Genomic DNA, 19,626 nt, shown 5'->3' on the forward strand with positions numbered 1-19,626 from the left:
ATGTTAATGCCACTTTCTGACAGGCTAAAGTGGTGTAAAAATTAAGCTGGAGAGGATTTAGAAGAGATTTACCAGGATGTCACTGGGTATGGAAAGTGAGTTATGAAGAAAAGCTGGATAGACTGGAACTTGGTCCACTGGAGTGTAGGAGGTTGAGAGGCGACCTGATAGAATTTTATAAATTAATGAGGGCTACTGGTGGTGCTTGTCTTTTCCCTAGGATCGGGAAATTTCAATACTAAAGGGCATATTTTTAAGGCAAAAGGACCAAGTTTTAAAAAAGACATGAGGGACAAATTATTTTTAAAGATGGTGATTCATTTGTGGAATGAACTTCCTGAGAATGTGGTGGATGTGGGTTCAATTACAATGTTTTGTTTAAAAGGTGTTTGGAAAAGGACATGAATAGGAAAGATTTGGAGGGGTATGAACCAGGAGCAGGCAGGTAGGATTAGATTTGTCTGGAATTACGTTTGGCATGGAATTACGTTGGACCAAAGGGAATGTTACTATGTTATATGCTTCTATGGTGTGAATTTGATAAGCAGCAATAAAATAATGCTAATAATCTCACACTTAAAAGTAGGTTCCAGACATTTAGTCACAGTGAAGGTAAGAATACCTATAATTTCCTAACTATATTTCTATTCTTGGGGGTAATATTTATTATTCTTTAACCTTTGTCAATTGTGGTTTGTGCCTCTGTAGTGGAATTCTGAGCCCTCTAATTTGTCCCATTTCTTTTGTTTATTTGCGTATTTACATTTTGACATCTTTATCTTTCACTTGATATATTTTTCAGTCTCAACATAATGTATGGAAATTATCTTGCACCTGTTCTAGTATTTTCATATTGCTTTAATTTCCTGCATGTTGCCGTTAAGCATATCTTGTCTTTCATTCTTCTTTTGTTGGCTACAAACCTTCGTTATCTCAATCTATTTTGTAACGGTCAAAACCCTGATTAAACATTACGTGTATCGCTTTAAATTGTGAACAGATGTCGTCCTCAAATGTCCCTGTTTTTATTTATCTGTAAAGTATTTATAATCTCAAGCTTCCTTATTTCATAGCTTAACTTGAATAGACTGTAGCAGATCACCATCAGTAAAATCCTTGGATTGCTATTATGGCTTTCAATTGTTTTGTAAGACAGTCTAGGTTTTCCATAGGTATTTGCCTTCTGCCAGTGGATCTCATTGAATCAGTGTGATTTAACACAAACAATATCTCTATAATGTGTCTCTGTGTTGCTCTCTCCTTTATATTGAAAGGAGGCCCGAATGACCACATCACTGGACATGTCTAGTGCTTCGCGTTTGCGGATAATCGCGGATGGTATTTGCACTTCGAGTTTTGGAACGCCTAGACCACCGTTCCTGTTGCTAGCATATAGCATTCCGTCTGCGGTATGAGGTGGTAGGTGTAGGAATTCTTTGGTGGCGTTACGGATGATTTGGTCCAGCTTTACAAGAGTAGTTTGTGATGCTTCTGTCAGGATCAGATGGAAGTACAATCTGGGGATGACATGTACTTTTAGGATTTCCAACCGTTGTCGTGGTCGGAGAGGTGCTGTCTGTATTCCTTTAACCCAGGACTTAAGCTTCTCCTCCCACTCCCCTTCTGCCACACCTGCCCATGGATCGATGCGGGCACCCAGGTATTTCTCTGTGTCGCCTGGGGGTATGTAGGCTATGGATTCGTCCCGTAGCTTCCAGTTTACGAAATGGTTGTACATGAAGGTTTTCCTTTTAAAAGTGAAATGGAATCCCTTCGTCTTCGCTGTGTTAATACTGAGGCCTGTATGGTCACAGTATGCCTGGAGCAGCTTCAGGTTCCTAGCCATACCAGTGTGAGAGTCGCTTAGAAGGGCAATGTCATCCGTGAAGGCCAAGGTCGAGCAGTTGACTCTCTTCTGCCGCCCAGGGGCATGGAGACCCCTGAGTTGGCCCTCTCCAGAGAGCACACCAGTGGATCCAGAGCAATGTTAAATAGAATTGGTGAGAGTGGGTCGCCTTGCTTCACGCCCCTCTCAATGGTTATTGGGGTGGTAAAGTTACCGTTCCCTTCCACCACTGTTGTGTTGCCAGTGTATAGGTCTTTAATGAAACTTACGAAGGCTTTCGGTAGTTGCATTATATTTGTATCAAAAAACATTGTTTCATCACTTGTTAGCTCTCTGAATATGATCCAGTACTCTTGCGATCCATTCTTACAACTCTGTGTTGGTTTACACTTTAAACTATCGTTATTGTAACAAGCAGTGGTAGTAGCAATAGACAATGCATGAGCCTTTGATTTTTGAGGGCTTTTAGATCTCACACTCCAGAATAATGTATGCAAGACAAATATAGTTACTTGATGGTTTAACTCTTGAGCATGTGATTTTGTAACGGCCTTTAGACCTGTATAAGAGCGTATGAATTTCCCCCAATTCCCCTGTTTCTTTGTATAACCTGTCTTTATCCATCATCTCGTTCATATTAATTCAAATTGAAATTTTGTCCACACAATGTGTACTGAATGACACTTGTATTTTGTGGCAAGCCTTTAAGTTTGCTAGTTTAAACTCTCTCATCTCTGGTACCAGGAATATTAGTATCAGTTTGCTTCTAACTTTTAGGAACACCATGTTTTCCATCTGGCAGAGGCTAAAATTGTTCTTCCTTAATGAAGGATTGTAATTAAGCTTACCTAGCACCAAAATGAATACCAACAGTTGTACTAAAATGTCTGATTGAGAAAATAGCAATTACTAGCCTGATGACAAGTAAATGGAAATGTTGAATGAAACTGAAAAATGCAGGAAGGCGTGGCATCAATCACTGCTTTAAGGAAAAATGGCAGACTTCACTATTTTCTATGTGGATGCTTCTGGATAAATCAGCTTTTTACAGTTGGAGTTGCAAGGAGATTTGATGCCTCTTCCAACATTTTCAGTCACCAACCCAAATGATCATGTTGCGTGTGTATGTGGTATACAACACCTTCATCTGACCATTTCATCTATGTGTTTTGAGATATTTTCCATTTGTTTTGTAAAGGTAAAAAGCAGTTGCGTGGAAATTTTAGTCTTCCAGTTGATTCTTGTTGCTGGACAGTACTGTAACCAGCTCAAATACTGGATTTCAGTGCCTGTTCCAAATGTTTACTTGTTTAGAGATGCACAGCATTTGAAGAAAATAGAGACAAGTTAAGCAGGTGAACAAAGTTTTGGCAGATCGATTGTTGAAAATATTGGAAAATGTGAGATTATGCACTTTGGCTGAAAGTAAAGGATAGAATATTATTTAAATGGAGGAAGGCTGCAGAAAAATGCAACAGAGATTTGGGGGATAGTATGCATGCAAAATTTTAAGTTCAGCAGGTGACAGGGAAGACCGATAGAATGTTGGTCTTTAATTAGAGGGAATGGAGTATAAAAATAAGGAGATTTTGCTGCAACAACATATGGCTCTAATCAGATCGCAGCTGCAGTACTGAGAGCAATTTTGGGCCCTTTATCAATGGAAAGATATCGTGTTGTTGGAGGCAATCCATTGAAGTCTAACGAGGCTGCTACCAGGTATGGATGGGCTGTTTAATGTGGAAACATTTTGAGTAGGTTGGGCCTGTACTGATTGGAATTTGGAAGAATAAGATATGACCTTACTAAGTTATATAAGATTGTGGGGAACTTGACAAGATGGATGTGGAGAGATTGTTTCCGCTTGTGGGAGATTCTAGGACCACAATGCATTATCTCAGTGGCTGTGTATTTAAAATTGAGACAAGGAGGAATTTCTTCTGTCAAAGAGTAATGAATCTGTGGAATTCTTCATTGCAGAGGATTGTTGACGCTGTGTGTGGTAGGCTGAGAGAACCAGATTTTTAATTGGTCAGGGAATCAAGGGTAGTGGGGAAAATGACAAAGGTGTAGAGCTGAGGATTATCAGATCAGTCATGATTTTGTTGAATAATAGAGCAGACTTGATTGGCTGAATGGCCTACATATTATGGTCCTATGACCTAATGCAAGACAAAAAATGAGAGTTCAAGCAACGGTTGGTTATAGTTCACAAAGCTTCCCCTCATACCTACTGCTCGCTAATTGTGTACTCAGCACTAATGGAGGGACATTTTTGAACAGATGTAGAGCATCAGTGGCCACTTACAAGGATCTAGACTGGCAACTTCATGACACCATCAAGACCTGGCAATTAGTTTACTTGTCGTAATTTTCTCCTGAACAATATTTTGAACTAACTGGACAGGAGTGCTCTTCAACATTTAAAAATTGTAAGTGCATGGACTTAAAACCGACCCTGGGCCTTCTCAAAACTAACACTTCTGTTGTTTTCCATCTCCAGTAATGCTGCAGCCATTTGACTATGATCCCAATGAGAAAAGCAAACACAAATTCATGGTACAGACAGTCTATGCTCCTCCTGGTATCACAGACATGGAAGCAGTAGTAAGTATTACATTTTATTGAAAAGACTTAAAAGAGATAAATATTTGCTGCAATTATTTTAACATACAGCACTTTTAAATTCTGTGATTTAGAAAATATATTTTATCTAAAAATAACTACAGTCTATTTCTCTATGCTCCGTAAAGTTAAACTGACTGCATTTTGATTTTAAAAAAAATTTACACATTTTTCCTAATTCCTAAATGTAAGCTTATAGACCTCGTAGAATGTTCTTTCTTTTTCTGCTGGCCCTCTTGCTTAGAGTCTTTCTGCTGGCCCTCTTGGTAGAGTATTTAAAAAACACTGGCCTTGTCATTTCTAATCTTCCAGGTGAGGTGTGTTTCAGTATAATCATCTCATCTGTATTCTTGTTCAAATTCGTCATTCCTAATGTAATTAGCATGTCTAAATTAATTTGTCAAGATCACTTTGAATGCTAATAACTATCCTAATAATCGATCATTCCTTGTAACACATTCAAATTAATCTTCCGTCCAGAATGGAAAGAAAGTTGGAGCCATTTGCAGTTTTATCACTTATCTTGAAGAAGATCTATCATTTGTTTTTATCGATCAGCTTTTTAAGTCCATCTAGTTAATTTATTAGGAGGCTTACGATCTTTTAAAAGACACAGGAGTACAATTTTCGTAGAAGCTTCTGAAGATTCAACTAAATGATTGGATAATTATCAACTAATTTCAGTAGTTTCACAAATTCCAATAGATCCATATTGTTACTGAGATCTAAACATTCTTCAAAAAGTGACGTAGCATTTCTAAACACAATGATGTGCAAGTGTTTTCCCACATTGAAATATTTGGACTTATCATTTTGAAATTTTAGGTCCATCTCCTTTTAAGGTTAAGGATGGCAATCTTTGGATCCAACAATTTATTTATTAAGGCCTGAAAGTATAAGTGGTAGCTATGTTGTTTGTGTAGTAGTTTTCTTCTGTTTTGTTTCGGTGCTGTTCAAAGAATCTTAAAGTTCTTATTTATGAAAAGAGCAACATGTACAGAATAAATGTCACAAATGCCTGAACCAAAAGAAGAGGCTAACAACATCAGTACTTTCTTTTTTTCACATGAAAACTGATTTAAAGAAAGCACTTAAGAGAATTGCTTAGTCTTGGAGTTATGTTGCCAAGCATATCTGTTTACTGTCATCTCCTCCATAGCAAAACTAGTTTCAGTCTCCTTTGGATGATATCTACTGTCTGTTCTTCTAATTAGCAACTTTTGTTTTCCTGGCCTTGTGTATTTATCTCCTTGTACCTTTCAGTATTTTACCAATGCATCAAACTGATTATGACTGAAAGGTTTGTTCTGTCTGCTATTCTCTGAAATCGTTTCCTCAGATGTTGTGGGACTGTAAGCATAAAATTGCTGGGTTTTTTTGCACTTTCAGAATGCATTTCAGGAAGGCAGTTGCTAGCAAGGATACACTCGTCATTAAGTAATATGGGTGTCATAATTCTAATTTAGCCATCTAATTGGTTGTAGATACTCTAAGTGGAATTAAGTATATGTAGCCTCTCTATTCTGAGGTGATGTTCATCACTTTTTGACAGATGATCTATTCAGAGTCACATGGGCCAATTGACATTGCAGACAAGAATTCAGCATGAGGGGAAATAGCTGATGCAGATTCACTGATGTGCTTGGAACGTAAGACGAACTATTTTAAACAAAACCAGAAGTCGCCGGAAAAGCTCAGCATTTGTGGAGAGAAATAAGAGTTAATGTTTTGGGTCGAGTGACCCTTCCTCAGAACTCAACCCGAAATGTTAACTCTGATTTCTGTCCATAAGTGCTACCAGACCTGCTGAGCTTTTCCAGCAATTTCTGTTCTTGTCTAATTCACAGCATTCGCGGTTCTTATGGTTTTTATTAAGGACTATTTTAATTGGGTTTTGACACATCGCAGCAATGTCTGTTTTGCCTGAAGTTGGTGTAGATGAGCTCTGTTTGTGGAGGGAGTCGGTCAGATGACTAGTTGCTCAGGATTTTAGTGAAGCCACATAGTTATTGTGAACTGTTATTAGCACTTACTGCAAACAAGTCATGGAGTCATATGACACAAGCAGACCCTTCAATGCATCCGTGCCGACCAAGCTAAACTAGTCCCATTTGTCTGCGTTTGGCCATTTCTCTCTAAATCTTTGTTATTCAAGTACCTATCAAAATCTCTTTTAGATGTTGTAACTGTGCTTGCATCTACCACTTCCTCTGGCAGTCCATTCCACATATAAGCCACCCTCTGTGGGGAAAAGTTCCCCCGATGTCTTTTTTTAAAACTTGCTCCTCTCTCCTTAAGAATATGGCCCTTAGCTTTGAACTCCCTTCACCCTATTGACCTTATCTATGCCTCATGATTTTATAAAACTCTAACTTCACCCCTCAACCACCTACACTCTAGTGGAAAAAGGCCCAGCTTTTGCTGTATGAAGTAGGGTTAAGTAATGACATTCTGAAGATGAATATGATCTGTAAATCTTGCTTGTTATGCTTCTAGGTTCTTTTCCATTTACTATTTCATCAATCTGTTTTTTAAAGTTTAAGCATGGGTTGGTGAAGTGTTTATTCTGCCACGTTCCAAAGTCATACATGGTCATGTGAGGTATGTGAAATAAGTAGACCATAAGCTATGTGAAAAATATAACTTTATTCCACGGGCATGCTGCAATCACCTTGATTTTGGACAATTAGGCTTAGGGTTGTAGCAGGCATCCCGAGAATGAAAGAAAGTGAATACTCTTCGATTTAGGAGATGTCGTACTTAAGTAATAGTGAAAAGGGTTTTCACTTCCCCTCATGTCATGTACGTTGTCATTATTGGCATAGAAAGAAAGAAAATAGGAGTAAGTGTTGGTCATTTGGATCATTAAACTGCTGTACTACTAAAATTGATCATGATAGATGATCTATCTCAACTCCATACACCAGCAGTCACCCCATATGTAAAGGCTGTGTACAGAAATCTATCCATTTATTTCTTAAACATGTTCAGTGATTTTTTTTTTTAAACCACCGGAGCCTTTTGTGCTGGTGAATTTCATAGGCTCTAATGTCCTTGTGAGTGAAGAAATTTTTGCTTATCTTGTTCTGAATGACCTACCCAATATCCTGAAACTGTAACTGATTGTTCTGGGCACCCCAACTGGAGGAGACATTATCCATGCATCCAGTCTGACCAGCTGAGTCGGAATTTTACATGTTTCGATGGGATCTCTTATTGCTCTAAATATCAGTGAATAAAGACACAGCAAGTCTTATTTGACTCATTCATGAGATTTGAGCACAGGCCATACCAGTATTTATTGTTCATTCCATAATTGCCCTTGAGAAGGTCTCGAAGTTGCCTTGAACTGCTGAAGTCTTTGTAGTGTAGGCCCATCAACAGTGCTGTTAGATAAGGAGGTTAACGTAGGAAGTCACACAACTCCAGCTTATAGCCCAACGGGTTTATTTGAAATCTCAGACTTTTGAAGTCTTCGCCTGATGAAGAAGCAGCACTGTGAAAGTTTGTGATTTCAAATAAACCTGTTAGACTATAACCTGGTGTCATGTGACTTTGACATTGTCCACCCCAGTCCAACACTGGCAGCTCCACAACATGAGGTTAAGGATTTTGATTAGCAGCAGTGAAGGAATGATGGATTTCCAGAATAGGATGGTCTGAGTTTGAGGGGAACTTGGAAGTGGTAGTGCTTTCATGTCCAGCTACCCTTGTTTTTCCAGACAGTAGAGGTCACTGATGTGGAAACTGCTATCAAAGCATCCTTTGGACATTGCTGCAGTGCATCTTGTAGATACTATTATAGTAGATGGAAGGAGTGAATGCTTCAAGCTGGTGAATGGGATGCTAATCAAGTGTGCTGCTTTTTTATGGGATGATGTTGAGCTGCTTCAGCCTTATTGGAACTGCAATCCTCCTGACCAGTACTGTATCACGCTCCTGACCTGTCTTGTTGATTGTCAAACCTCGGTGAGTCTGGTGTTGAGTTACTTCATGCAGTATTCTCAGCCTCTGACTTTCCCCTGCAGCCACATTTGTTTCTAGTCAGTGGTAAGCCTCGGAGTATTGATGGTGGGGCGTTTATTGTGGCTTTACTGTTGGAACATTTCCCTTGTTGGAGATGGTCATTTCCTCATGTTTGTCAGAGGTACATGTTACTTGCCACTTATCAGTCTATCCTGAATGTTGTCACAAGCTTTCTGCATTTGGAAAGGATTGCTTCATTAGGTAAGGAGCCAAGACTGTTACTGAATATTGGACAGTCATCAGCAGAAAGCCCTACTTCTGAACTTGAGATGGAAGAAATGTGACTGATGAGGCAGCTTTTACTTTTTTAATTAAAGGTTTACATATTTTAATTCAACTGTAAGTCTGTAGTTTTACATTCAATGTTGTACTTTTTGGGGCGAGATTCTCCAGATAGTTGGAAAAGTTCCACTTGAACTTGAGTTGCTTTTTTTAATTAAAAGCTCATGCAATGCACTATTCAAATGCCATTAGGAAGTGTGCCAAGTGGCCTTGGGAGTACGCTGTTGAATCATTTGGTCAGAGACCTTCACTTTTTGTGCTACACTTTGTGATCATATTTTACATAATGTTGCCTGTGTCCAACTATTATTTACATAGCCTTATTTATTTTCTTTAGTGGAAAGATGCAAAGCCTGAAGATCTTATGGACTCTAAACTCAGATGTGTCTTTGAGTTGCCTGCGGAGAATGAGAAATCGGTAAGAAGACATTTGAGAGTCAAAACCCATTTTAACTTGATTCTGGAAGATTATTTTTCATTTATGTCCCATGTTGAATTGATATAATATTTCTTTGTACAGTTATGGCTATCTGATAACACAGCACAAAATATGTGACTGTCTAGTTCTAGTTGCTTTACAAAGAACATCAAACAGTATCACACAGGAACTGTCCCCTCCGTGTCTGTGCCATTCTGAACTAATTCCATTTGTCTGCACATAGTCCATATCCCTCTGTTTCCTGCCTGGTCATGTCTCTGTCTAAATGAGTCTTAGACATTGCCATTGTTTCTGTTTCTACCACCTCCCTTGGCAACCTGCTCCAGGCAACTACCACCCCCTGTGTAAAATTATTTGCCTTGTACATCTTGTTTAAACTTCCCTCTTTCAATGTAAACCAATGCCTGCTAGTATTTTACTTTAATACAAAGATAAAACAGTGCCAAACCATATTTTGCCTTTGTTCCCCGAATAATCTAAAACGTTATTTTTGAGAAATGAGTTATTTATACAATACATATACACAGTGTATTTTAAAAGCTAGTTAATTTTTCAACAAATGTATTTCCCACTCTTGTATGGTTTTTTGTATTAAAGTGTCATTGCTTCCAAAACATGCTGCTGGGGCGATCCTTTTTATTGCCTGATCTGAAGCTGAAGTGACTGTCCAGTGTTGGACCTTCCAACTTCTGTAGTCCTTGATATTGATAAAACATTTGAATGTGATCCAAATCATCCTTGAGTTATTTTCTACTGTTTTAGAGTTAGTCTGAGTAATACAGCATGGAAACAGGCCTTCAGCCCAAACTCAGCTAGTTACAACCAACCGCAGTTGGTCCATAATCCCTCTCAACCCTTCCTGTATATGTACCTATCCAATTACTTTTTAAATATTGTAATTGTACCTGCCTCAATCACTTTCTCTGGCAGCCCATTCCAAAAACGCACCAGTCTCTGCCTGAAGAAATTGCCTCTCAGGTCCTCCTTAAATCTTCCCCTCTCACCTTAAACCTATGCCCACTAGTTTTCAATTCCCTATCCCTGGGATAAAGACTATATGCATTCATCCTATCTGTGCTCCTTTGTACCTGTTAATAATGTATCCGGTCAACTACTTCAAATAAATATTCACTTCTTCAGAGTGTTCACTTTTTAACATGTACTGCTTTGAATTCCTGTTGTTGTTATATACCCTTATGAAAACACTTGATTTGAAAATAATTAGTAATACACATTCTACAGACTTTGATAAAGATCAGATCTAGAATAGCTAAGGGCCACATTTTCTAACCTTCATTAATTCCATTATTTCCTTTGCTATCCTAAAAATTAGTTGAAGTACTCATTCCTTCTATTGAATTTTCTGAATATGTACTAGTTTGTTTTGCAGTTTACTTTGAGGTCAATCTGGTGTTTTCTATGACTTATTTAACAGAATTGCTACTAGCATATACAAGCATACTGAATCAAGTATAATGGGCTTAATACCCTGATGTAATAGATAATAAAACCAGTATTCTTTCTTAGCATATATTAATACAAGGATAATTCAAGGCACATTGGAATCCCAAATGTGGAAGAATGAAATGATAATGGTGGTTGTTGGTAACTTTTGATTTTATACTACTTCAAATGGGCACTGAATTAAACTTCCATTTGTCCACCATTGTGCTATGTAGAAATCCTGACGACATCAGTAAAATGAAAACTTTTATATGATTTGACTCAACAAGTGCAGAAATCAATCTTTCAAGGTTAACAAATAACTTGGCTTATAAGAAGGGCATGCATTTTGTTATATAGGAGGGCATATATAATTGTATATATTTGTTTAAAATCTTTTTCCCTCCCCTTCTGTAAATATGCCATTGATGACAGTGGACAAAACTTATGTCAACTTATTGGAATATTTGAATCAAGACCAGCAGAGGAGTGTGCAATCCACCTGATAAAATAAAATACTAAAAGGCTTCACAAAGAAATGCAAGCTCTGCTTATAAGAGTCGTAAGAGAAGCTAGTTGTTATTGCATGTATCTACTTGAAGTTTTTCTTTCTGTATAGCAGAACGAGATTGTAGAGTGCGATCCATTAGGCAGTGGTTTAGACACCCCGTTAGATACAGCAAAGATGGATCTGCATAGCTTTGTGCGCTATTATGACAGTGTCCGACCTCCTCCACGTGCTGTACCCACACCAGGAAATGGTCTCAGGTTTCACACTCCAATTCGTGGTGGCATTCGTCAGACTCCAATCAGTGGTAGCCATAGAAGTGACCTTCAGGGATTTGTATCTGCCCCAGCCAGTGACACCAGAGTACAAAAGGCCCAGGTCTGTTCCAGTTAGCAAGTAGTTCAGGATTAATGCAAGTATTGCAGCAAGAATCGTACAGTGGATTCCTGTTGTCACGTTTGCAACTAATGAGGACAAAAATGATGCTCGCTCTGTACGTAGTTTGCCTGGAGGAAACTGTTTGAGTTTAATCATTCTGCAATCTCATTAAACTGAGGCGGCCTATTTTCCTGATGGCTGCTGTTGCAGTGCACTGGGAATATAACTTTCTTCTCCCATTTTAATGGAGCTGTGAGCACTCATCTGACTGGTGTGACAAAAATTGAATTGACAGTTTCTAAAATTGACAAAGACAATAAGAGGAGTCCACTGTTCTTCTGGTTGCATGTATTTTTGACATCTTTGCAGAAGGTGGATAGGGTTTTACGAATTCTGAATCATAGGCCTATAGGTATGCATAAATATTTTGTTTAATAAATGATGCATATTTAATGTGAAATTTGTTTTATTGTTTGAACATATGTATTTACAGTTGTACGATGTCCAGGAGAAAGTGTTAAAGACCATTTAAAGAGATGGGGTGGCTTGTTTGACAACTCTATCTTAAGATATTAAAATAATATCAAGAGAACGTTTTATAATCCAGATACTTAGCAATATTTCCAAACACTGCTATATTCCTCTTGCTAAAACAAAATACGATAATCGTGGAGAGATAGTAAGGACTGCAGATGCTGGAGTCAGAGGTAACAGTGTGGAGCTGGAGGAAGACAGCAGGCCAGGCGGCATCAGAAGAACAGGAAAGTTGACATTTTGGTTCGGGACCCTTCAGAAATGTCTGAAGAAGGATCCCGATCCGAAACGTCAACTTACCTGCTTCTCTCATGCTGCCTGGCCTGCTGTGTTCCTCCAGCTCCACACAATGTTATCACAATAATTCATAGTATGCTAACTGAGAAAGATGTAGCGGTTGGACTTATTTGAATGCACTATTTTAAATATTGCAGCGATGAAAAAGTCTGTTATGAAGTAACTGTATTTAAGTTAAATTGATAGGAGGGCATGTGTATGAACTGTAAATACAATGTTTATCTGTGGGAGTAGATTTTTAAGTTGTGATGTATGAGCCAAAATAGTCAAAATATTTAATGTAAGTACGTACCCTGTACACTGGGAATCCTGTTAAAATAGCTGATCTAAAAGCTCTAGAAAGTGTGTGTTGAAACAGCGTGGTGAAACAATGAATTCTTCGCTCACGTGGAGGGTGACAGAATTGATTCTCAGACTGGGGTCCTGAATCTGAATAAAGGAAACCAAAATGATATGAAATGTAAGCTGGCTATGATTGAGTAATGTTAGTTAAAGGGACGATGGTGGATAGGCAATGCTAAACATGTAGTGCATGGAGAAACTGCACCAATTGTTTATTGATGTCGGCACAAAAATAAAACAGGAAAGTTGGCCTTACAGTTACCAACAAGGGAAATGAGAGTGTGTGTTAAATCCAAAGAAGGGAACTTAGCCAAAAATAAAGCAGATCTGAGGATTGGGAGCAGTTTTTAGATTGCAGCAAAGGAAGACACCTGGGATTGATTAAGAGGATGAAAATAGAATCGGTGAGTCGGCTTGTGTGGAGCATGAAAACTGATTGTAAAAGCTTCTGTAGATATGTAAAGAGAACAAGATTAGTGAAGACAACTGTAGGTTCCTTACAATCAGAAATGGGGTAAGTTACAACAGGGAGCAAAGACATGGCAGACAAATTTAAGTATGTATGTTGGTTCTGTCTTCACAAATGAGCACAAATCATGCCTGAAAATGCTGAGAAACACTGGGTCGAATGAGAGGAAGGAGCAGGAGGAAATCAGTATTAGTAGGGAAATGGTGTTTGTGAGGTCGATGGTATTAAATTCAATACCCGCAATTGGGAATCATCTTTATAGTACTTAATAAAGTGACCCAAGAAGTTCACCCAGAATTTACCTCAACCTCGAGTTCACCTGGAAGAACAGTTAATCAATTTTACTAACATCTTTCTCTCTAACCTTGAGTTTTCCTGGAATAAGCTACGCCTGCTTCTTGGTAGAATACGTGGAACAGTCCCTTTTCCACTGGTACACTTGCACTATCCCTCACCTCTTCCTCCGCTACACTGACTGCATCGGTGCTGCCTTGTGCTCTCATGAGGTGCTTGAACAGCTCATCAACTTTACAAATACTTTTCATCCCAGTCTCGAGTTCACCTGGACCATGCCTGACACCTCCCTCCCCTTCCTGGTAACTGCCTCAATAATGATACCTATTTTAAATGCACGAACTCCCATCATTACCTGGATCACTCCTCCTCACCCACACTCCTGCAAGAATGCAATCGCTTGCTCTCAATTCCTCTGCCTCTGCCACATCAGCTCCCAAGTTGGAGGGTTCCACTGCTGGACACCCCAAATGTTCTTCTATTTCAAGGACCACAACATTCCCAATTTTAGTGATCAAAAATGCCCTCAGCTGCACCTCTTGCATTTCCTGCACTTCTGCCCTCAAGCCCACCCCCCACCAACACAAATAGACAGAATCCCCCTGGTCCTCAGATACCTCTCCGCCAACCTCTGCATCAGTGTATCATTCTCCATCACGTTCAATCTGACCTCATAACCAAAGAGATATTTCCCTTCCTGTCCCTATCTGCCTTTTGCAGGCACTGCTCACTCTGTGACTCCCTTGTCTGCTCTGCACTCCCCACTAACCCCACCATAGCCGGCACCTTTCTCTGCAACTGCAGGAAGTGCTATACCTGCCCTACACCCCCCCCCCCGCCCACCCCGCTCCATTCGAGGCTCAAGCAAGCCTTTCATATCCAATGGGTTCACCTGAAATCCGCCAACTTGGTCTACTGTATCCATTGCTCCCAATCTGCCGCCCTCTACATACATGAGACCAAGTGTAGACTTGAACCATTTTGTAGAACATCCGCACTTTGTATGTGACAAACAGCAACAACTTATGGTCGCCAACCATTTTAACTCCCACTCGAGTTCGTGCGTTTAAAATAGATATCATTATTGAGGCAGTTACCCATTCTGGGCCTCCTCCAGTGCTACAGTGACATTACCTGCAAACTGGAGGAGCAGCACCCATTTTCCGCCTCAGGAGCCTGCAGTTCGATGGCCTAAACATAGAATTCACCAGTTTTAAAATCTCCCCATGACCCACCCTCTCTCCCACTATCTGCCCCACCTATCCCACTGACCAGTCCCCACAACTCCCTACCTGCATTCACCTATCACTATCCTACCTACCTTGCCCAGCCCCACCCATCCTGTCTGTTTGTTTCCCAGCTCCCTTCCTGCTCCCCACTCTCGATTTCTGAAGAAGGGTCCTGACCCGAAATATCAGCTTCCCTGCACCTCTGCTGCCTGGCCTGCTGTGTTCCTCCACCTCCACCAAGTGTTATCCCTATCCTAGAAGTACGTGGATGCATTGGTTATTTTTCAAGATTATCTTGACTCGGGAACAGTTTGTATGGATTGAAGGGTACCTAATCTAACGCCAAGTCTTTGACAAGGTTCCGCATTGTAGACTAATTAGTAAAGTTAGGTCACATAGGCTTCAGGGTGAACTTGCTATTTGGATACCTATTTAGCTGAATGGCAGAAGACAGAGATGGCAGGTTGCTTTTTGGCCTGGTGGCTTGTGACCAGTGGTGTTCTACAGGAATCGGTTCTGAGTGCTGTTCTGTTTTGTCATTTATATAAATGATTTGGAACAAGAAGATAGAAGGCATGATTATGAAGTTTGCAGATGATATCAAAATTGGTGGCCTTGTAGACGGTGAGGAAGGTTTTCTAAGATTACAGAGGGATTGTGATTGAATGGGCCATTAGGCTGAATAATGACTGTATTTTGGTACAATAAACAGGGGTAGGGCTTATACATTTAACAGTAGGGCCTTGTGTAGTGTTGTAGAACAGAGGGACCCCAAGTCGCAGCTACATAATTCTTTTGAAGTTTGTGTCACATACAGACCGAGTAGTTAGAGGCATTTTCACGCTTGCCATCATTGCTCAGTCCTTGGAGTACAGGAGTTTGGAAGTCATGTTGAGGTTGTTCAGAATGTTGGTGAGGCCTCTTCTGGAATACTGTGTCCCATTCTGGTTACTGAGTTACAGGAAGGATCTTATCAAGCTGGAGCGGGTTCAGCAGAGATTTGCCAGGATGGAAGGTTTGTGTTATAAAGTACAGGCTGGGACTCTTTTTACTGAAGCGTAGGAGGTTGAGATGTGACTTGATAAAAGGTATAGGTAGGTGTCTTTTAGCTAGGATAGGAGATTTCACAACTAGAGGTCATATTTTTAAGGTGAGAGGAGAGAGATTTTTAAAACAGGCAAATATTTTACAGAGTGGTTTGCATGTGGAATCAACTTTGAGGAAGTGGTAGATGTGAGTACATGTACAGCATGTAAAAGACATTTGGATAGATACATGAGTAGGAAACGTTTGGAGGGATATGGACCAGGAGCAGGCACGTGGGGCTAGTTCAGTTTGGGATTATGTTCAGCATGGACTTGTTGGACTGAAGGGTCTGTTTCCATGCTGTATGACTCTGATACTGCTATTTAAATTAAAAAAAGTAGAGAGGAAACAGGAAATTATAGACTGGATAGCCTGACATTAGTAGTAGGGAAAATGCTAGAATCCATGATAAAACATGTAGTAACAGAGTAGTGGGAAAACATTGACAGGATCAGTCAAAGTTGATAAAGGTTTATGAAAGGGGACATGATATTTGACAAATATGCTAGAAATTTTTGAGGATGTAGATAGAGAGTTGGTAAGGGGGAAAACCATGGATGTGGTTTACTCGGACTTTCAGAAGGCTTTCGATAGAGTAACAGGTAAAATTGAAGTGCTCGGGATTAGAGATTTTGTACTGACATGGACAGAGAACTGATTAGCAAGAAGGATAACTGGTCTTTTTGAATTGGGACGTAATGACTAGAATGGTGTCACAGGGATTGTTCTAGACTCTGTTACTTGCAGCATATTAGCTGAGGGAATTTGCAGCCAAAAAAGAGCTGAGTGGGAGAGTCAACAATGAGGATGTAAAGATGTCTCAGCATGATTTGGACAAGTTGGGTATGTTGGCAAATGCGTGGCAGGTGACGTATAATGTGGATAAATGTGAGGTTATTCATGTTTAGCAAAAACAGGAAGGTAGATTATTGTCTGAGTGACGATAGATTGGAAACGGGTAGGTGCAATGAGACTGGGTATCCTTGTACATTAGTTGTTGAAAGCAAGATGCAGTTGAACTAAACAAATGATATATTGGCTTTCTGAGCAAGATGATTGAAGTATAGATGTAGGGATGTCTTGCTGCAATTGTGCAGGGCCTTGGTGAGATCACACCTTGCTTCGCTTATTCAGTGGAAATGTTCTGGCTATGAAAAGTGCATCGACTGAATTCATCAGACTGATCCCTGTGATGGGAGAACTGGCGTATGAAGAGAGTTTGGTTACGATTATTCAAAGTAGAAGAGGCAGGGGGTGGAATATTATAGAAATCTATAAAATTCTAACATGACTAAACAAGGTCAATGTAGGAGGGATGTTCCTGATGACTGCGGAATCCAAAAGCGGGGTCAGAGTTTAAGGATAAAGTGGTAGGCCACTTAGGAATGAGATGGAGAGATTCCTTCATTGAGCCAACGGTGAGCCTTTGGAATTCTCAGCCACAACAAGCAGTTGAGGCCAAAATGCATTATTTTAACTCTCCTTGAAAATGTTTAATGCTCAGAGCAAATAATATCAAAGGTTAATGGGGAGAAAGTGGAAAGAGGACATTGAGTCGGATGATCAGCCACGAGCTTTTTCTCTATTTCTTGTAAATGACTAGATGTTAGATATGCTTTACAGTGCTGTACTTCATTGATGTCTGAACAAGTTTTCATAGATACCTTACACAAAAATAACACTCCCTTTTGAAAATGTTTGCAGAATGATATTGACGTGAATAAAGCTGCTGCAGTAACGAATGCACCTAAATCAGATGGACCGGCAATGCCAAAATCCGCCAGTATTTCAATGGATGACACTGAAGTGCGGAAACTAGTTGAAGAATGCAAGAGGCTTCAAGCTGAGTTGATGAAAATGACAGATGAGAATCGACAGCTGAAAGTAAGCTTTTACGAACCATACAAAAAGCTTTGCACAGTATAACGCATTCATTCCTGGAGGTATGTCAAGATATGTTGGCAGAAGAATGTCGCTCTTAATCTGAGTGATTTAACACCAGATATTGGAACCGTTCAAACAGCTGGTACAATGAATGAGGTGATCGAAGTTTGAAAGGGAAAGGATTCCTTCTACGTCCCATTTCAGGTTGATCAAGGAATGGCTTCAACTGTATATACAAAACTGACTGATGTCATCAAGCGTATTGTGGAGTAATGTTCCTTTTAAAAATCCAGTCTCTTCACTTGTCATACATTTGTTTCTTGTTGCGTCATACGTTTCCATTGCATATTCCTCAGATAAGTAGATCACTTGCTTCCAGGCTTCCATTGCTGCACAAGGTTTATTAACGAAAGGGTATATGATTGTGATGCATGCACTACCTTCTCCTACCCCAAGAATCAGTGTAATTGGTTGGTTTTTGGTGGTTATGGAACTTTTTGGGCACATTATTAGTATGTCTACAAAGCCAGGTGAGTAAGTTGATGTACCAGTGTCGTATGACATGAAATTGCAAGTGAGAGCTTGGTTCCCCCTATCACCTTACACCAGCATGCTAACTTATTGATTCCTCATGACTATATCCTTCACATAAAGTACAGAAGCATTACTTCCTGAAGGCTATGCACAATATGTATCGTAATACAGAAGTGGGTTTAGGTTAGAGATAGGAACTGCAGATGCTGGAGAATCTGAGATAACAAGGTGTAGAGCTGGATGAACACAGCAGGCCAAAGAGCATCGGAGGAGCAGGAAGGCTGACGTTTTGGGCCTATCTTTTTTTTCTGAAGAAGGGTCTAGGTCCGGAACGTCAGCCTTCCCGCTCCTCTGATGCTCCTTGGCCTGCTGTGTTCATCCAGATCTACACCTTGTTATCTTAGTTTAGAGGGCTATTGGGGAAACCAAGCGGAGGCTCGGGGACCGCTTTCCAAAGCAACTACGCTTGGATTGCAGTAAATAACAGCACCTTCCAATCACAAACCATTTTAACTTGCCCTCCCATTCCTTAAACAGCATGTCCATCCTGGGGCCATCTGCAGTGCCACAATGATGCCAGCCGAAGGTTGCAGGAACAGCAACTCATATTCCGCTTGGGAACCCTGCAGCCCAATGGTATCAATGCGGATTTCACAAGCTTCAAAATCTCCCCTCCCCTCAGTACATCCCAAAACCAGTCCAGCTCATCCCCGCCTCCTTAACCTGTTCTTCCTTTCACTTATCCCGTCCTCCCACCTCAAGCCGCACCTCCATTTCCTACCTACTAACCTCATCCCGTCCCCATGACCTGTCCGTCCTCCCCGGACTGACCTATCCCCTCCTTGCCTCCCCACCTATACTGTCCTCTCCACCTATCTTGTCTATCCATCTTCAGTCTGCCTCTTCCCCTCTCCCTATTTATTTCAGAACGCTCTTTCTGATGAAGGGTCTAGGCCCAACCGTCAGCTTTTGTGCTCCTGAGATGCTGCTTGGCCTGCTGTGTTCATCCAGTTCCACATTCTATTATCTTGGATTCTCCAGCATCTGCAGTTCCCATTATCTCTCTCTCTCAGCTCCACACCTTGTTATCTTAGTTTAAAGGGCTGTTCTAATTCCGTTTAATAATGAGCTTGTTCTGTCCTTGTCATGGCTTTGATTTTCTAGTCATGCTCCAGCACTTAAGTGAAACAAATATTATTTGTGTGAGCCTTGATTGAGTGCTTGCAGTTTATTTGAATGGGATTCCTCACAGATGAGCTCGATTTTTTTTTTACTTGAGGTACACGCATGCACTTTCAGCAGTTTTTGAGCAATCTCAGGGAGCAAGTATTTGCACCACCATTGGTAACATTTTTGCTGCCTAATGTAAATCAATAAACTCATGCTATAATTTTACGTTTTATGGACAAA

General features: G+C 40.2%; 1 protein-coding gene across 1 annotated transcript in view; it reads left to right on the top strand.

Annotated features, from left to right (window-relative positions):
* vapal (VAMP (vesicle-associated membrane protein)-associated protein A, like) overlaps positions 1-19,626 on the top strand; it is a 75,995-nt gene that overhangs the window by 49,479 nt on the left and 6,890 nt on the right. Inside the window, exons 3-5 of the mRNA XM_048529200.2 lie at positions 4,350-4,453; positions 9,117-9,197; positions 17,503-17,682. Of these exons, the coding sequence (XP_048385157.1) occupies positions 4,350-4,453; positions 9,117-9,197; positions 17,503-17,682 (365 nt within the window). The remainder of the gene's footprint in view (positions 1-4,349; positions 4,454-9,116; positions 9,198-17,502; positions 17,683-19,626) is intronic.

The sequence above is a fragment of the Stegostoma tigrinum genome, chromosome 5 (genome assembly GCF_030684315.1).
Source record: "Stegostoma tigrinum isolate sSteTig4 chromosome 5, sSteTig4.hap1, whole genome shotgun sequence".
NCBI lineage: Eukaryota > Metazoa > Chordata > Chondrichthyes > Orectolobiformes > Stegostomatidae > Stegostoma > Stegostoma tigrinum.